The sequence below is a fragment of the Telmatherina bonti genome, assembly GCF_933228915.1.
Source record: "Telmatherina bonti genome assembly, chromosome: 22".
Classification (NCBI taxonomy): domain Eukaryota; kingdom Metazoa; phylum Chordata; class Actinopteri; order Atheriniformes; family Telmatherinidae; genus Telmatherina; species Telmatherina bonti.
The window spans coordinates 14,899,566-14,917,033 of NC_136631.1; the positions used below are offsets into that span (position 1 = coordinate 14,899,566).

General features: G+C 39.4%; 1 protein-coding gene across 1 annotated transcript in view; it reads left to right on the forward strand.

Moving 5' to 3' along the window:
* The window catches only part of LOC306772147 (ryanodine receptor 3), a gene marked incomplete at both ends in the record, with an annotated part of 112,904 nt that overhangs the window by 19,025 nt on the left and 76,411 nt on the right, over positions 1-17,468 (forward strand). The window contains 7 exons of the mRNA XM_079261561.1: positions 5,789-5,908; positions 10,036-10,140; positions 14,778-14,852; positions 15,020-15,098; positions 15,823-15,935; positions 16,880-16,979; positions 17,309-17,402. Of these exons, the coding sequence (XP_079117687.1) occupies positions 5,789-5,908; positions 10,036-10,140; positions 14,778-14,852; positions 15,020-15,098; positions 15,823-15,935; positions 16,880-16,979; positions 17,309-17,402 (686 nt within the window). The remainder of the gene's footprint in view (positions 1-5,788; positions 5,909-10,035; positions 10,141-14,777; positions 14,853-15,019; positions 15,099-15,822; positions 15,936-16,879; positions 16,980-17,308; positions 17,403-17,468) is intronic.

Below are 17,468 nucleotides of genomic sequence, written 5' to 3' on the forward strand. Positions count from 1 at the left end.
TATGGACAGACTGGAGCCTACATGTTCAAAAAATGATCTAATTATGATTGTAGTTATTTTATTAGTTAATTTATTTTGGAAAATATTGAAAATCTTACATACTCCACTTTTAATGACATTTCAGAAGTCTAATATTATTTTACAAGGTTTATTCTCTAAGTTTTTTTTAACGCTTGTTTTAAAATCTTGAATGAAATAAGGGGACGGTGATGGCGTGGGTAACATTATGCAAGACATGGTAATACTAACTAAACGGGATGCATTGGAATAAAACATGAAAGACTGAAGCAAGCGATGCCACTGCAGCCTTAGATAACAAACATCTGTGAGGCGTTTCCTCTTTCTATTTGGCTTGTTTGTGACTTGGGCAGCTCCAGTATTTTCTAACTTTAGCTTAACCGTAGCTGTCGTTGAGCCTTCAGGATGTACAAGCTAATACACTGCTGAAGCAATGCAGCCACTGATGACACACACCGTGCTGCTTTAAAAAAAAAATCTCAAGAGGTTTTTCCATTTAGATTGTTTATTCTCGTTGTAGTACTTCAGAGGAGCACTTTGTTTTCTGGAGAACTGGAATATAAAACTGTTCACAGCAGTGATGAAAACCGGCATGTGCAGGTACTGGGAGAGAGAAAAAGATGAGCTTATCACAAAACCGCACACCTTTGTAATAAAGGAATTTTGCTGCAAAAATTCTGTTAAAGTTATAGCTATTGAGGTACAGATCAAGTGGAAGTGAGTGTCTGCAACTGGATTAAGAAGACTTTGGCTACGCTATGCTGTCTGTGCATGTGTCTCCACCAATGTCCTCAGTCCAATGTGCACGAAGGAGACTGTAGTTGAAATGGGGAAAATGAAACAAGATGTCATCAGAGGAGACTCATTGACATGCAGAAGCACCACTCACACAAATCTCACCAGCGTGCAGTGGAGCTTATGCTATTGTAGAACATGCACACATGTATACACAGTGGATATGATAAAGGTTTGTATTCACACAGAGCAAGGGATGATGGAGTGAGAGTGAGAAGGAGTATAATGATTGAGTCCATTCAATCCCAAGGTGCCCTTGGAGGCTCAGCTCACTTCCACTTCGTGTTAAAGACAGCCGAGCAAATTAGATTTTCTTTAACAGTGTTAGTTATTAGCTTAAGTCCTGTTGCTGAATTCTCATACATGGAAATCAAGATGCTGAAGTTGTTAGTTGGTTTTCAGTGTTAGTCCAGTCAGAAATATCACCTCAGGGGTCTGCTTTCCTGACAGTGAAAGATATTGATGTTTGTGAGGTTCACGCTGTTTTAAGTAGAAAAATGATTTGATTTTCAGCAAAGCTGATGCAGAGGATTCTGAAGGCTACCAGTCACTACCTTCCTGGGGACAAACACAACTACAGGAGTGAGAAGGGGTGGCATTACATTATACCCAGCACCGTTTCTGATCATCAGGATTCTCTGAGATAACTATGTTAGCTGATTTATTTTTGTTGGAACGTAAGTCCCACACAGTTGCACAGAGAGTGAGCCACCATCTGTCTTGCAGACAGTAAAATCAATCAGTCTCCTCACTTTTTGTCAGTGATTTGTTTCTGTCAGTTTAAGAACCTACATGTGAGACGTTACAGCCTTTAAACACGAACAATTTCTGTTGTCCTGACCACAGCATATTCAGTAAAAATGAATGTATACACCCAGATTTTAATGCCAAAAAATGAAAAAAGAAAAAAAAAACACAACACAGAGACAGTTAATAGCAAGACCTTCATGAAGTCAGACATTTCTTTTAGATTTTCTACTCGGATCTATTCCTGATTAAGGAGAGCATCTTCTTTCCCTCCAGCTTCACTTAGTGCTTCTCCTTATGAATGATTGATAGCAGTGAGTCCGCCTGCCTCCCTCAGATGCAGAAATCAGGTACAACAGGAGATAAATGACAAAGTGATAGCAGGTCTGAGAGATGCTGTAAAGGACCAGCTGTGGGCTAGACAGAAACATGAGAGTTGACTTCTCTGATTAAGGAGCTGATTCTATATGTGTGTGAGCATCTTGGCTCTCAGACGGGCAGGAATGCGATGCCTTGATCAATACTGTCCTGATGTAGCCCAAGTCAACCCTCTGCTTTCTATCTCGACTGGGAGACTGATGGCATATCCTAACCCAGCCAACTGCTGGGTTGCCATGAAGGGCTATTAGTTTTAATCTGCATCTGAGTTGAATAACATTTTCATTTTGATCTGAGACAGTTATCATCATCCAGAGACCTTCCCATAACAGTCACGGATGGCACCATCAATCCCAGCAGTCAGGTTTAGATCAAGTATCTACTTCCCGCTGCACATACGGCTCAGTTCATGTTAGAATGACAGTTTTTAAGTATCAGCATATGCACTTACTCAAATTGTGTGGGATATTTTTTTTTTTTTTCAGACATTCAGTCTGTTTCAATCAAATTATTCTCTTGCAAATTTGATTAAATAAGAAAAATCACTGTTATTGATTGAATATTAAATTGCACAAAGGAGCCAATAATGGAGTTCTTGTGATTCTGCAATATTTATCTGGCCTTTATCAGCTCATTTTGATTAAAGCTGAAGCACAGCAAATGTAAAACTATGAGGGAAAACCACAGAAGTACACAGACTTGGAAAATGAAATCCTTTGCAGAGAGAGGCTTCCGATGTGCGCAGAATCACAATCTCTCTTTGAGCTACATTTTATACAAATGTTCACATCAACACACACTCACACACAACAAAAAAAAATCAGGCATGTGTGGATGTGATGTCCCTGTGGCTTGTTATAGAGATTTTCATGGTGTGTTTCCAGAGGCACAAACTTAAATAAGAACCTGCGATGCTACTCTCGCTTTGTTTCTGTTGCACATCATGCTGAACTGTAACAGAGTGCTTTACTGTTACTACTACTGCTGCTGCACTCTGTTCTCTGCATAATTCCCCTCACATTTAAAAATGGAGCTGGTAATTGTGCAGAAGCTCCTGCACCTCAATGTCCCACAGCAGCTAATATCAGCAAAAAATGTTTCTCACACTGCTGTCATGAAGAGTAACTCTGTCCATTTCAGCATTTATAAGGCCAACACTATAAACACAATCAGCATATTTACACAGCAGGAACAATCAGATGTTTGTGTTGAAGCTCTCAAAAGAATGAATATTGTGAGACTTCATTCTCTATCAAATATAGCTATCCTTGCCAATACACAGAACTGTAAAGCAACCTTAAGCTGGCTGAATTTTGCTTTGTTCTCACAAAGATGATCTCACACTGCTTCAGTCATTTTAAAGTCCATGTTCTGTGGAGGATTCATCTTGTTATTAGACCTTAAGACCTTCTGCCACAGAACTTTCGCCCAGTTCTTGTGTCTCTCTCACAAAAATGTCAGTATGCAGTATAACAGACATTTGCTTTTCCATATAGAACATGACTTTAAATGAACAATTATATGCATAAAATGTGCCAGACAAAATCCCAAACCTCTATTGTACTGCCCTTAAGAGGTTTGGTGTACTAAAAGGGACGAGCTATAGATATAGTCAGCGTTGTATGATCGCATTTAGTGGGGAAAAGCCCCTCCCCCTCATTCAACCTTGCAAACTAGAGGAAAAAACTAAAAAAGGAGAGGAAAATGGATGAGTTGTATAGGAGGAGAAGCAAATTCAGTGTTTAGTTTTATATTTTAATATAGAATCCAGTTTGGAAGTTTTTATTTTTTCAGATAACAGTCTCATTCAAGGATATTTGACTTAAAATCGCTTCATACACAAAATTAAATCAAAGATACTTTATTCATCCTCGAGGGGAAATAACAGAGTAATCCACATTTCTGTAAATGTGCCAGTGTGAGACATCTGGTTTATTTTGAAGAAAAAAAAAACAAAACACGTCTTTGGCAAGATCGTCTGAACCCAATGTTAAATTTACTGGCTAGATGCTGTAAACATTGAATGTCAGTCCTCAAGGCACTTCACAAGTTGCATAGAGAAACAACACACCATTAGGACAATAGCTGCTGCAAAAAGCCTCTTTCATGCAATGTTTCCACTAAGAACATGTCACTGTAATTCCACTGTGGTTTGCTTGTTCCCCCTTCAAAAACGAATGATGCCATATTAAATCTAAAGTCTAATAAACTTCACAGTGGTATCTCAAAACCTTACCAAAACACATTTCCCACCAGCAGAACAGCAGCAAAGAATCCCTTCCCCTTATCACCAGTCAGAAATATAACCATCCATCTGACCCCTGCTCGACAGACAGCCATACATGTGAATTTGTTACTGTAGAAACAAGTAATGACACCAATAGAGGCCACAAGAAATGTCAAGTGACAAGGTAGGGTAGTACATTTTATAAGAGGTCACTTGCTGCTATTTATAGTTGAAACAAAAAGGCCAACTACATTATTTACAACCAAAGGGAGGAGAGAATAATAAGATTGATCAATTTTTACATAATCTCCCTAATATCTGCTGGTTTGTTTGCTTGTTTACTTTGAATTCAGAGAACAATCCTTTAGTGCTATAAAGTGTTATAAAGTTTGTCATAATACTGGGATTACAACAGCTATAAATCGAGCCACAATCAGGGCATTTTTGTTACAGTTAGACACACTTTTGCATGGTACCAGGCTTATCCAAAAATAAATGAAAAAAACAGATCTGACTGAACTTGTCAAAATGTGTGGTTGAAGACTGAACAAATCTGTGATTCCATTAGGAAAAAGTGAAGCTAGTCTAGCCTGCATGACTCAGGTGTCAAAAGTACCTTTAGATCAGGTAGCCGACTCACATCCCTGAGAGTCGCAGTCCTGCAAGTGTTTTCCTGCTGCAACAAACCTGGCTCAAATCAGTTGTACGGAATGTGTCAGGTGCGTTGCAGCAGGGAAACTCCCAACACTTGCAGGACTGCGGTTCTCAAAGACCGAAGTTAGCCACCCCTGCTATAATTTTTCAAATAGCAGATAAAACATTGTTGAAGTTATCACAATCCTTTGGTAATTCTTAAACCACGACTTCACAGAAAAAGCAAAACGAAGAAAACAAAAGTACAACAGTTGAGCCATGTTAGCAATGAGGCTAAGCTAGCAAACAGCTTGCATGCTAGCTAGTCCGCTGTTTACTCTTCTGCTTCTTTCTCATCTACTTTCTTCTTTTTCATGCTTTCTCTACATTTGTTGCTAATGTTTTGTCACTGGAAATCTACCAAGTTTATGTGAACTAAATATGAAAGTGTTTACTTATTTAATAAGTTTTTACTGCCTAGTATCTGCTGGTTTGTTTGCTTGTTTACTTTGAATTCAGAGAACAATCCTTTAGTGCTTTGCGATAGGAAGTGACATTGTTTGGAAGTGGGTTGGGTAATTTGTGAAGACAATTTTTTTTTTTTAATGTATACTTTCATTGTTTTGACACTCTATAAAAGAAAATTGTGACATTCACTTGTCTGGTTTGGTTAAATTGATAAAAGCAGGAATGTCCAGATGTCATTCTAGTTCTCCATACAGCAGCATCCTTCTAAAGAATGGGAATTTTTATATATGTGTGTGTGTGTGTGTGAGTAAGGAGGGAGGGTATTGCGTTTGCCACATCTTCTGGTTATTTGTTTGCTATTTGCTTCTTTTATCTATTAATAAAATGTTGTAACGTAAACAACCAGATCATGAGAATGTGTGCAGCTTGATTTGGTTTCTTTCCAGAAACATGCTCACAAACTCCATGTCTACAATCTTGCTGGCACAGGCACACAGACTGAAGTCAGTTTTGTCTTGACAGGATGATGAAGTGGTGCTTCAGTGCGTGGCCTGCATCCAGAAGGAGAATCGCAAGTTCTGCTTAGCTGCTGAGGGGCTGGGAAATCGACTGTGCTACCTGGAGCCCACATCTGAAGCAAAGGTAGGCAGGCTGACTCCAACGCTGCACTTGTTGATTCTCTCAGATCTAGAACAACATTCAGTGGAACACAGAGATGCAGAGGGGAGAGCTGTTACTGGCTTGGAGCGTCTTTGCTTTGTGATCAAAAGTCAGCATCATGCACTATTTGGTTTCAGTTTATCGCAGTTATAAAATCAAGTTTTTGTTCGTATACACAGTCAGGCATTAATGTAATCAGCGAATGCCACATGAAGCGGTTTTCAGAAAAGTAGATGGCATGAAAGGAGCATTCATCCAGATGAAAGACATCCATTCAGTTAGTTCTTGTTTAGGTCCAGCGAACAATCAGAGAGGCTGAGCTCAGATGCTCATTCAGGCAGTTCTGTGCTTCATCACAGCGAGAACAACAACTCGCATCCACTGCTGTCTCCTTGATGAGCATATCTGAAATGTGTTCAGCAACGTCACATCTCTGTAGGCCTGCCATCAGATGATAATATGCTGAAATTACACCCCTGCATATGTTTGACGGATTGTTTCATAAGCAGTTGTGTTGTTGTCTGTATCTGCATACTGTTTTAATGTGGTTTAATGTGCATATGTTTTCGTTTTTTATGGCAACAAATTGCAAATTTTTAGTGTAAAATTGAATTAATTTCCTTCAGATTTCCACTTAATGTATATTTGTGTAAAAACAATCCATATTATGGAGCACATCCTCAACTTAGTTCTCCACTTATTCGTCAGAGACATCTAAATGATGAATGTGTGTTTGGGAATTGTGTCAACACACTCACATTTTACTGACCATTGTTACTCTGCTGCTCATCCAGGGATGTTTTACCTTAACACAGCAGCAAATGAAGCCACGTTTTATTGACTTCTTCCACATTGATTGCCTTTTAATCATCGTCTGTTGGCATTGTCTAAGATTTAGGTCTCTCCAGCAGGCTTATGTAGTACATGTAAACATCAGAGACATCAATGTTGCACTGAGGATGGAGGGAGAGCAAACAATGTTCAATTTGAACATAGACGTGAGCAAAGATCGACATACTACTGGAATGTAATATGCACTCTCAAGAGTGTGTGTGTCTGTTGGAAGGGGAGGTTAGGCTTTCACCAATATTAGATTGTATTTCCAGATGACAGATATGATGGATATTTTCTCCATCAGGTGCTTTGTCTTCATTGCCACCTGTTTTAATGAAAAGACCCCGCCCCCCAACCCATAGAAGCAATGACAGAGTTGTGAAAAACCCAGTGGAAGACTCGACAGCATTCTTGTCTTGGTGAACTAGTCTAGTAATGGGGCGCAGAAGCAACTGGCAGAATGAGGTTGATTTAAAGTGTGCACAGTTTAAATGGCAACATCAATCAGCCTGTGAAAAGCTGCTTGATTTTGATAAACAACCAGAAGCTCTCGCCTGCCAGAGAACTCAATATTATGACCACTGGAGAGATGCCCACCAACCATTTTGGCAGTGCTGCTGGTGTCTTTGTTGTGTGTGTAATAAGGAAATCTAGGGCTATATGTCCAATGGAAATGTGTAAATTCATCTCTTCTCCTTACCGATCAGCAGTTCAAGCACTCCTTTCATTCAGCAGAATCCATTGGAAGTTTGACGTTGCCTCTGCAGGGCGATTACCTTTAGCTCTTTTTAAACTCTCTGAAGACATAAGTATGGATGTGATTTATTCTTACCCATCATGCAGCTAAACTCCTTACCTTATCACACGATTGGTCATAAACCAAATGTCTGGGCATGGCCAGGCTGCTGTAAAGCTGTCTCAATGGTCTGCTCCGGAGGAGAGCAGCCTGCCAGGGCATGAACTCTCTTAGACATTTATTTCCCTGCCCTGGTCTCTGAAGACAGTTCGCTCCTCACAAACTGTTACGAAACTGTGACTGAAGAGGGCAGAGGCCAGCTGTTAGGCACTCAGAGATGAGGGAAAGGCTTGATTGCTGCATGGCAGACCCTTTATTTGATTTCTTTAGTGACTGCTGGAGAGGCAGCGAGGCAAGAGGCTTCTCAAATACAAACTGCTAAAACAAGATCATACTGTTCACACACAATGGGATGTGTGTGAAACTTACTTTTTTAATATATTTGCAGAACAATGTGACTTTTTGGGATTTTAGTTTATTCTTGTTTAAATATAGGTGAAAAAGTCACCAGCCATGAATATTAGGGGTGGGAAAATCAAAAAGAAAAATCGAAAATCTGGATTTTTTTGCTTCACAGTTCTAAAATCAATTTTTTTGTCAAAAAAATGTCATTTTTTTCAATTAAATAAAAATAATCCATGATAACATTTTTCTCTTTTTTTAAAAATGGTTTTTATTGATCTTTTAACTTGTCTTCTTAGGCTTTATAGCAGCAGAATGATGGTCTGATTACTGTGTTGTTTTTTCCTCATTAAAACCAAGGAAAATCACGAGTAAAAAAAAAAAGTTTTGTACATTTATTTTGTTTTTAATCTACAAAAATCATCAATATCAAAGAACTGTGAGAATAGCAATTTAAATCGATTTAGCACCCAAAAAAATCAGAATAGAATTGAATCAGGACAAAAGCATATCGCCACAGCCCTAATGAATATGTTTGCCATAATGTGTAAGATATTGTTAAATTTGACAAAAAAAATAAATAAATGAATAAAAAAGCAAAAACCATGACTGTAAAATAAAATTTAAAAAAAATTCCATTTAGGGACAGTGTGATCATGGGATATTTCTAATCAAAATAAATTCTCATTATCTCTTAAAGGTGAAGAGTAACAATAAAGATGTTATTAAGATTAAGCAAGTGTGGCCTTTGGAGGTGCTCATGTTGAATAAAGACATGTGCTGCTATGACACAAGCTGTGTATTCTTTATCCACTCACAGTAAAGTTATTTTAAGCCTATAGTGGCTGTGTATTAAATAAATCCACCATCTTCAATCTGAAAGTGGACTGTTGGTTTTCAAATGAGGTTAGATTCACTTGTGTGAGTGATCCACTTAGAGAGGAGTTGAGCTACTCGGAGAGGAGACAGCCAGGGTGTTCAGGTTGGTATCATTTATCTTGTGGCCACTATATACCCACTGCTGTTTTCCCCATTCTGTCAGCAAACTGCTTGTCCCGTTTGCTGCCCTGATTTGAAACACAATTCGGCAACTTTTCTATTTTTTGACACAGATTGACCTGAGAGTGCTTCATTTCGATGCTTTCAAACTACTTAATGAATTTTGCCCACCTGATTGAGACAAACTTGAGCTGTGGAAGAATGCTGTAGTCAGCACAAACCTTACGAGTGGGTACCTAATTTATCTAATCTAATCTGATCAGTATTATTCCCGCAGAGCAAGGTGCATTTTTCTTCTTGCTTATAAGGATGTTTTGCCATGGTAACAAGTGGAAATGGGTAGACTGTTTTATATTTTATTGAAAGGGTTGTTTTCTTACTGCAGAGGGTATACCTTGCTCTCTGTTTTTTGAGAAACCATTCAACAAACTTTAGAGGATTAAAATGATATTTTAGATAGAACACATGCTTCCTTTGGTAACTACTAGTATGATCCTTATTGCATAAACAGTATGAGCTTATTACTTAAAAAAACAAACAAACAAACAAAAACAGTTTTGGAAATAAACTTCTAAGAAGCTAATTAATTATCATCATCATATTAATGCTTCTAATAATTTTTCTCCTATTTTTAAGTGTGATATTACTACTACCAGCTCAGTTTGCCTATTTTAGGCTGCAAATATAAACTACTGATTTCCAGAACTAAGCTTGCCAACAGAATCTTTACTTTCAGATGAGGGTATCTGTTTATAGAGATAAGGCTAAGCAGAATAGAAATTTCACATAACCTACAGCGATTGACGAAAACAGTCACAAGCTGCCTGACAACATCTAAACCAGTCACAGCAAAGCATCCCTCTGGCTGGACAAATCTGACATCTTCTAACTTTGAATTAAGCCTTTTTATTATAGTGATTATTTTTTATCCTCAGGAAGCGAGAAACTACAAAACAGAGATCTCAAGGAAACACAGGAAATTATGCAGTAAATTAAAGTGCCCTGAAAGAAAGTCCTTAATGAGGCTGTTTGGATCGTTTTTAGGTTTTTTTTAACTGTAGACTAACTGTTGTTGCAGTATGTGCCTCCGGACCTGTGCATCTGTACCTTCGTGCTGGAGCAGTCTCTGTCAGTGCGGGCCCTGCAGGAGATGTTGGCGAAGAGCGGACAGAACAGTGAAGGGGTGAGTGACGGAAAACATGAATCCTAACACACACTGAAAATCCATACTGCCAACTCATTTACACCATCCCAAAGTCATGTGATGTATGCCCCACTTCTTATGATGCTCCAAATAGGCTGTCATAACACAGGCAGCTAACTTGACTTAACATGTTCAGTCACTGCAAAGAGATTAATGGGTACAATACACCCATTACAAAAGCCCGGATTGCAGGGAGGTCCAAGTCGCTGCGGACATGAATGAGGATGAAGAGGTGCCCTGACACGACTGCAGCTTTTCCTCAACTGCTGCTTGCACTTTCCTCCCTCTATGAATAACATCAAGGCTGCACTGTTTAGCCAAACGAGTTGGATGTTTTTATTGCTGACACATATTTAAGACATCCAGCTGAAAGCATTCTTGGATTTCTGGATTTTCCCTGAGAACTCCCAAGAAAGAAAACGCGAAGAGGAAATGTGAACATGTAATCAACAGCTTGTGTTTGCATTTGTTAGTAATTAGTGCTCATTCATAACTGTATTCCTGTGCTCCTGACGCTTCATTAGCTGTCTTCTTGCAAGTATGCTTCCTTTTCCTCCGCACTGCTGTGACTGATGTGTAACTCTCCCATCTTTATCTTCTATTTTCTGTGTGTAATCTTCATCTTTCGCATGATAGACACGAGGCCCGGACCGATGGGTATGTCCACAACTCATGCCCCCCCCCCCCCCCCCCCCCCCCCCCTCTTCCTCATCCTTTATGCATGCAAGACATTAGATAAGTGACAATAAACAGTTTCATCATCTCTTCTCTTCTCATTGCTCTCTGGTGGTTTCTCATTGTTACGGGTCACCAATAAAAACTTGTCTTTACATCACAAATCATCAGAACTCATGATTTATCACACGCCTAAACCAATGCTGATGACTGTATGGGTTATTTGTGTGACTCCGTGTGAGTAGCGAGTGTATGATTGGGTTTTGTATGGACTTCCCAGTGATGTTCTCCTGAAATATCACTTCTGCCTCAACTTACTCGCCACTGCAGAATTAGAGCAGCTTCAGTGCTGGATTAGCATCCGATTAACATTTGTCTTGTCCTCAGGGGATTGAGATGGATGTTCATTGCAGTATCATTTAATTTTGTGCAGCCCACCACATAGGATAAGCTCTCATTTGTCACAGCATTTGCCTGTAATCATAGTGGCCATATGAGTCGCAGTGAGATGATGAAAATAGCTTCGCTGACATAAACATTTTCTGCAACGAAACATAAAATCATGACAAACGATGTGGTCAAATAAAGCTCCCAGCGTGGTTCATCCCAGCTTTTCCCTGTGAACCAATTAATGCCACGTGTCTAATGACTCTGAGAATATCCTTAAATTCTTCGTTTTACAGCTCAAATTGAGAGATAAAAGAAGGTGTCGGGGCCAGAGGTTTTTGACCACAGGGGACCGTCTGTGCAGCAGAATGATGAACGTCAAGACCATTAGTTCCACTCTTTTGTGGGTTGTGTTAGCTCTGGCTGGAAGGAAAGGATGAAAAAGGAAGCTCAGGATAATCATTTGAAATGCTCTTGCAAAGCTTAAAGAACATTTTAAACTTGGAGGTTTATTAACAACTTCTTTTTATGGTCTTGAATAACTGACAGAAATCAACAATGTAACAGACTTTAAAAGGGAAACCGATGCCAGTACTTATTACTTTTTTCTGTCTCAATGTTTCATTCTCCTCTTTTGCGCTTATTTATGCAGAAATGATCATTTACTAATAGCTTAACTAATCTAAGCCTAAGAAGACTAATCTAAGACGAAACAATTAAACTAAGATACTAAGCTATATGCAGTCGATACTTGTCTGGTCAACGCAGCACAGGAAAAACAGTATACAGATTTCTTTCTGTTTTAAATGAAGAGATTTAGGTGGTTTTATTCCCTTCTTTCACACAACTGAGAAAAAAAACACTGGAAATATGATTTTCTGCATTTATTTGGCTCAACATCCAAACTTGTGGATTAATGATGCATAATTTGCATATTCAAACAATTTAATTGCACTGTATTAAAAACTGTTTTTTAAAAAAATGATTTATTTCAGGTGAGTTTTTTTCTGCTTGTCGACAGTATTTTCTGATTTACATGAATAGAAAGTACACAATCCTTTCTACAAAAAACAAAACAAACATCATTAATGCCAAAAGGCAAAAAATGATAACAAGAACTTTGAACTTGACCACATCCAAAATTCAGATTTCAGTTTTACAAATCTGAATATTTCATGGATAAATCCTCTTTCCACATTAAAAAAAAATAAAAACAACAACTGTGAACTGTGATAAATGTAATTTTAACAGAAATGAACTACAAGATCTCAAACTTTGCTCTTCAAGGACCACTATCCTCCAGGGTTTTAGGTGTTTGCCTGCTCCAAATCAAATTAATAGGCTATTATTTTTGTTATCCTGCAGATAACCAAAATACGTTTAATTGAATCAAGTCTGTTGGGGCAGGGAAACAACTAACAAGCTTGTAAGAACCTTCAGGACAGTAGCCTTTGTGTACTGAACAGTTATGCTTTTATTTACACAAAGAGCAGCTTGGCTTTAATATTACAGTGTATAAATAGTGCCATAATCATATTTCCTGACATTTCACACCATGTGTGACGTTGTAGCAAATACCTCTAGAGACCTTTGGACCTTAGGTGGCTTGGGTGAAACATTTTCACTGTGATACTTCAGCACATTCTTTCCATTCACATAAATCTGGTTTTTATTGTCTTCCACCTATTCATCATTCTTCGCCTGCACTGAAATGTCACCAAAGGAAGCGCTGCTAAAGAGGAAGTGGAGGCTGAATGTGTCTCAGGCCAAGGCTCTGAAATCAATATGTCTTTGAACAGATGGGCTTATCAATAGGCACTGGATGGAGCAAATGGCTAGTTCATGCTGTTTTAACTGGAAAGCAGTGAGACATGCTCAAGACCCGCAAATATAAAGCAAAACAAGTGTAAATGCCAAACCCTACTTAATGCAGCATACAGCAGTGCTGAAGTGTTGTTTCTCTTCATTTTTTTTTTTTTTTTTTTAAATTTTTTAGGTAAGAGATACCAGTCAAAAATGCCCTTTTGATACAGTCAGTCATTCTAAGTGACAGAACTGCTTGAGCTTCATTTGCTTTCTGTTCCTCTGCTGTTATGTTTACTGAGAGAAACCAAAACACTGCAGCCACACATAAACTACTGCAGGGCTCACACTCCAGGAGGCAGGATCTTGCTAAATGTCATACATCTAAAATGATGCGAGGGTGTCAGTTGTGGACAACAGCTGTGCAACACAGGGAACACATAACCTGATACCTTGTCGCATCCCTCTCTGATCCAAAAAAAACCCCTTTTTCTTTTGGGCCTATCAAATCAAGGATGTTGCAATTAAGTTCATTTCACTTGCCTGAAGTGTACCGCATTTTTACTGCAATGTTTTTCCCCACCTGTAGAAGATTAGTTTTCTTACTGATAATGCTCTGCCCGGTGCTGGAAGTGAGCATAAGACTTAGTTTTATTGGTTGGAGGTGATTGCAGCTTGATGTGCCTCGCCGCATTAAGCTCAGTACCTCAGCCAGCATATAACTGTAGCCAGCAGCAGAGACCAAGCCTTGAAGCCAGTGCTGCAGTCTGCACCACACAACTGCATCAAATCACAGGCGGGCTATTGTCCCAGTAGCCAATCGAGGCAGATTAAGAGGGGAACAGAAAAAAGCAACACAATGGGTATAAACAAAAGAAAGACTGTACCTAGCACAGCCATATTTCTCAGATCTCTCTGATGTTGGATGACTGTAATTTTCAAAAGTTTACAAGAAAAACAAGATGCTTTATTTGGCACACGTTGTCAGTGTCCTTTTGAGACATTAGTTTGAATTTAATTTGGCATTTTTCCATTAAATGTGGCTTTTTTTTTTTGGCATTGTTTCAGAAGTCATTTTTAGATGTCACATTGATGACATTGCTTTGTAAAATGCCAAAACAAATCAACTTGTGTCCCTTCATTCCTTTACTAAACTTATCATACGTTTCCTCAAGACTTTTCACCAAATATCAAAGCAAAGCAGAAGGGCTCGGGAGAACAATGGTTCTCTGAATAATGACACTGTTTCTTACCTTAATGCTTCCTAGAGGCTCATAAGGAAGGTGAGTAACATAGGAGTTGCTTGCCGAAGAAACCAACTGAAGTGCCTCTTTACCCCATTTGCATCTCTCCCAGTAGAGATACAATTTGTCCCCCTCCTGCATCTTAACCCAACCCCAGAAATAAAGGCGGTCATTCCTTGCGAAAGACTGACAGTAGTAGTGCATCCTTCCCACATTCCTGTAGTTGGGAAAGATGACCCCGTATCCAGTTTGCTCACGGATACAGGATCCAATAACACCATCTTCTTGTGGCGAGTCCAATTGCATGTGATCATTGGGGGGGGGGAAACTCCTCCCCAAGGAGATATGTGCTCCCTGCTTGAGGTCACCATCATCAGTGAGGAGGTCTTCGCTGAAGTCAACCGCTCAGTGTCAGAGGTCGGGTGGAGATTGAAGGTGGACTGTTGAGGCTGTTTTTTTGTGAGGATCCTGCGCTGACATGTTTGTGTGTGCAAATTATCTCTACAGGCAGCGCATAGCGGCGGGCACAAGACTCTGCTCTATGGACACGCCATCCTTCTGCGGCATTCTTTCAGCTCCATGGTGAGGGATCACACACAACCACCATAAAAGAGGAAAAAAAAAACCATATAAATCACTGCAGCAGGATTTATGCATAATTATCACCTGCAAAAGACAGAAATAAAAAAAAAGACAGAAACATGCCATCTTCTGTCTCTTATGGCTTGATGTGTGTGTGCTGACCACAGTACCTGGCCTGCCTGAAGACATCAAGGTCACAAACAGATAAGCTTTCCTTTGATGTCGGCCTGCAGGAGGATTCGACAGGTAAAAAAAAAACTAGAACAGTTTCCTTTCATCCCCCTTTATCATTTCCTTTAAGTTTTTGCTCTTGCTGTTCTTTCTGTTTAGTTCTTTCACTTTTACCGTCTCTTTATCTTTTCTCTTTGCACCTCATTTGCTCATGACTGAATTTCACTGCATTTCTTTTCAGAATCTCAGTTAATAGTCTCCGTGACGCACTGCAGACACACAATGAGCCTCTGTTGTCAGTACTGATTATATCTGGGCAACATATTTGATAGTCTTGTTGTTGCATCTTGATACTTGAACCCACTTTTTTTTTTGCTATCATCATTCATTCTGCATCATTCAGTAATGTAGAAGATCCTCACAATAGCTCAAGATTGTTACTACAATGCAGCCGCATGAACTCAAGTCCTCATTTCTGCTGACTGTAATCTAGCTGTGCTGTTACTAATAATACATTACATCTGAACATATTGTGGTTTGTTTAAAAAGCACGTAGAAAGCTTGTTCTCTGGTTTCTAATATAATTTTGCACTCATTTGTTGCAAATGAACATGATTCAATGTTACCAGCATGCATTATTTTTTCATGCTTTACACTGCTGCATCACCTCTTCGTGTTTTCTCTGAAAAGGCGCGACATGGCTGCTCAGCTTAACTGTAACAAACTGTGATAAACCTGGCAGAATTAGTTATACATGGGGTCAACCTGCTTAAATTTATCTGTGTGTTTATAACTGTAGGTGAGGCCTGTTGGTGGACCATCCACCCTGCCTCCAAACAGAGATCAGAAGGAGAGAAAGTACGCATCGGTGATGACCTCATCCTTGTCAGTGTGTCCTCTGAGCGATACCTCGTAAGTTCACTGTTTGCCTTTTTGATCCTGTGTGTGTGTGCGTGTTTATGCATAATATGGAGGTATTAAAAGGAGATACTCTGTTTTCTGTGATGTGACCACATTTCTGAGAAAAAACCCAATCCTTATACTGCAGTCTCCTTGTGACCTCTCTAGCAGCAAAAGGAAACAACTTTCTTTTGCTTCATGACTGCATGCCTGTTGAAATGAACATAAAGCACCAGATCAGCACTAGAAATGTCTGGTTTGGAGGTTTGTGTTTTCTTTCGACTTTTTCCTCCTCATCACATCCCCTCTTATTGATAATAATTATGTATGTAGTGCAGTTTTTAGTCTCTCAGCCAGATGTTTCTTATAGCATTAAACCAGCCTTCATCTTTACAACATATTTTCTGTGATGCACAAAGTAGATCACATTAGCCACACATGCACACACACCATGCTGAGTGCATAGATGCTGACCTCCATCACCTTACAGTTACCTTTGTCAATCTGTTAGTTTGACCCAGCTGTTATCCACACTGTGGTGAGTTGGGACATGTAGCACCTAAGGGCTGCATTAAGACTCCAGGGAAAAGGGATGATCAGGACACAGCTGCAACAAAATTTGTGTTTTGGATGAAACATTCTGCTGAAAATGCGAGTGTACATACACATTTATTCCTTTAAACCCCATTACACGGGGGGGGGGTTAAACTCCATCTGAACTCATGTCGTCATCACTTCCCAAGATGACCATGTCAGATTTATTTAATCCATTTACCGTGCAATGTTCATGGTGCTAATTCCTTTTATACCGTAGAAATCTGATTATTCATTTGAAGATTTGCTTTACTTTCTCATTTTTTTTTACTCACTAACAAGATTTGATATCTCAGTCATTGTACTGTCTGTTGCATCATTGTGCAAAAATAAGTGAGCGTCTCCTGCGGTCTTTTCTGCAGCACCTATCCATCTCCAATGGCAACATCCAGGTGGATGCGTCCTTCATGCAGACTCTGTGGAACGTCCATCCCATCTGCTCTGGCAGCAACGTAGAAGAAGGTAGAATTCATCCAGCAACTGAATCCTTAATCAGTGTACGAGTGGAAATACATTGAAGCTCACCAAGTAGTTAATATGAACACCTAAAAAAAAAAACTCTCTTTAAGCAAAGTAATACTCGCTTTTAAATGGAAAAATAATCTTGCCATGTCGGAATAATCAAAGTTTGCCAAACCTGAATTTATAGCACACATATGGGATGTCTAAAGTCTATCTTTCCAACAAGCATCTGAATTAGCAGGTGAAACGTCTGCAGAAGTAGCAATAAAACAGGAAAAACTCACAGTAAGTCATTACACTTAAACCTAACCGTCTCCCTCCTCCAACAGGCTACCTATTGGGCGGTCATGTGATGCGCTTGTTCCACGGTCACGATGAGGTGGTCACCATCCCGGGATCAGACCAGAGTGAAGAGCAACAGAGGTGCAAAACACAGTGCAGTCACATTCTTGAATACTAACAGAGTTAGTGTGTGTGTGTGTGTGTGTG